The sequence below is a fragment of the Mandrillus leucophaeus genome, unplaced genomic scaffold, assembly GCF_000951045.1.
Source record: "Mandrillus leucophaeus isolate KB7577 unplaced genomic scaffold, Mleu.le_1.0 Scaffold234, whole genome shotgun sequence".
Taxonomy (NCBI): Eukaryota; Metazoa; Chordata; class Mammalia; order Primates; family Cercopithecidae; genus Mandrillus; species Mandrillus leucophaeus.
Genome location: NW_012102410.1, coordinates 793,809 through 796,186, shown reverse-complemented (window position 1 = coordinate 796,186; position 2,378 = coordinate 793,809). Strand labels below are relative to the sequence as shown.

Below are 2,378 nucleotides of genomic sequence, written 5' to 3'. Positions count from 1 at the left end.
TGTAAACCCCAGCTGTCCGGACTTTTATAGATATGCTTCTAGAACTCTGGGTAACCATTTTGGGACCTCCTGTTTACTGACCCTAACCCATAACCCCCAACTAGAGCACCCAGGGCCCTTGGTGACCGCTTTGTGAACGGCCTTGGGTGACCACATCATCCCTAAATGCTCCTTTTTTTGTTGTTGTTGAGACTGAGTCTCGCTCTGTCGCCCAGGCTGGAGTGCAGTGGCGCGATCTTGGCTCACTGCAACCTCCACCTCCCAGGTTGGAGTGATTTATCCGCCTCAGCCTCCTGAGTAGCTGGAATTACAGGCGCGCCCCACCAGCCCGGCAAATTTTTTTGTATTTTAGTAGAGATGGGGTTTCACCATGATGGCTAGGCTGCTTTCGAACTCCTGTCCTCAAGTAATCTGCCCACCTTGGCCTCCAAAGTGCTGGGATTACCAGCGTGAGTCACTGCACCTGGCCCCTAAGTGCTCCTTGCTCACCCCCTATTGGTGAACCTTATCTGTGACCCCACGTGACTCCTATTTGACCCTGTCTGGCGCCCTTGTCCCTAGAGCATGACTTCAGTGCTGGAACCTGTGTTGGACCTCACGTACCCAGTTACCTCCATGTTCACTGGGTCTGCCTTTAACCGCAGCATCCACCGGGTCTTCCAGGATAAACAGATTGAGGTAGGCCCACCCCGTCCCCTGCCCTGCCTGCCCCTCCTCGAAGGAGTCCCCTGCTCCTCCCCCACCTTGATCCCTGTCCCCGCAGGACCTGTGGCTGCCTTACTTCAACGTGACCACAGATATCACCGCCTCAGCCATGCGAGTCCACAAAGATGGTGGGTGTCCCCGCCCAGCCTGCAGCAACCGCTGATACTACGTGGGGTTGGGGGGATGCTTCCGGGAGGGCCGCTGAACATCTGGGACGTTGTTAACACGAGTGACCGTCCACCCTGGCCCGATCGCCGACCACTAACCGCCACCCACTAATGCCCCGGAGACCCCAGGTACGTCCGTCCTCGGCGGAGGGGAGCAGGGAGACTCGTCGGGCGCCTTACCCCCGTCACGCCATCCCCACAGGCTGTGTGTGGCGTTACATCCGGGCCAGCGCCTCCTACTGCCCCTACCTGCCCCCACTGTGCGACCCCAAGGACGGGCACCTGCTGGTGGATGGGTGCTACGTTAACAACGTCCCAGGTCAGCAAGCCCGCCGGGCTGGCCGGGCCTCCGGAGTGTCTGAGCGTGTCTGTGCGTGTCTGTGTCTGTGTGTCCCACCGCGCAGGCTCCCTGTGGCGGTATGTGCGCGCCAGCATGACGCTATCGGGCTACCTGCCGCCGCTGTGCGACCCCAAGGACGGGCACCTACTCATGGATGGCGGCTACATCAACAACCTGCCAGGCAAGTGGCTGCCCGCACCACCCACACACGCAAGCACCTCCCGCACCACACACACACGCATGGGCACACAGACAGGCTCAACGACGGGACACATGCCGAAGCCACTCGTGCAGGGGTGCAGACACACATACACACATATACAGTCATGTGCACAAGAGGATACATGGAGGTGCCTGTGGACAGCGACATGTGCAGTTGAAATTTACATCCTGGCCGGGTGCGGTGGCTCAGCCTGAAATCCCAGCACTTTGGGAGGCCTGAGGCAGGCAGATTACCTGAGGTCAGGAGTTTGAGATCTGCCTGGCCAACATGGTGAAACCCCGTCTCTACTAAAAATACAAAAAATTAACCGGACATGGTGGCGGGCACCTGTAATCCCAGCTACTCAGGAGGCTGAGGCAGGAGAATCACTTGAACCCAAGATGCAGAGGTTGCAGTGAGCCGAGGTTGTGCCATTGCACTCCAGCCTGGGTGACAAGACTGAAACTCCGACTCAAAGAAAAAAAAAAGAAATCTACATCTACCTCCTGGCGTGCTGTGTTAAGCACAAGTGGATGTACGTACAAGAGGGACAGGTGCCCATGTCCACAAGCACATCAGGGGACATGCAGGTGGAATGCAACATTCATATGTGTGCACACTGGCTACACACACACATGCTTTCTCTCAGGGGCAGGTAGAGCTCACACACATGTGTACACACAGGTACGTGTGCACAGATGAACACGTGTGTCAGTGAAATAGGGCATTTGCCTATGTATACCAGTCTGTCCCACTTGTCCTTCACGTTCCCTCAAACATGCAGGGATGTGCACACACATAGATAGGATGCGGCACCTCTGACCAAGTTAAGCCATGCCTGCCACCTTTATGGGTGCAGGTGAGAGGTGGGCAGGTACACAACTTAAAATTTCACACCCCAGAAGTGTGCATACACGAATAGACATGTACGCTAGCTGCACACATACTCACAATCTTATAGGAC

General features: G+C 56.4%; 1 protein-coding gene across 1 annotated transcript in view; it reads left to right on the top strand.

Moving 5' to 3' along the window:
- PNPLA6 (patatin-like phospholipase domain containing 6) overlaps positions 1 to 2,378 on the top strand; it is a 40,489-nt gene that overhangs the window by 34,311 nt on the left and 3,800 nt on the right. The window contains exons 23-26 of the mRNA XM_011982057.1: positions 105 to 132; positions 562 to 678; positions 764 to 833; positions 1,277 to 1,422. Of these exons, the coding sequence (XP_011837447.1) occupies positions 105 to 132; positions 562 to 678; positions 764 to 833; positions 1,277 to 1,422 (361 nt within the window). The remainder of the gene's footprint in view (positions 1 to 104; positions 133 to 561; positions 679 to 763; positions 834 to 1,276; positions 1,423 to 2,378) is intronic.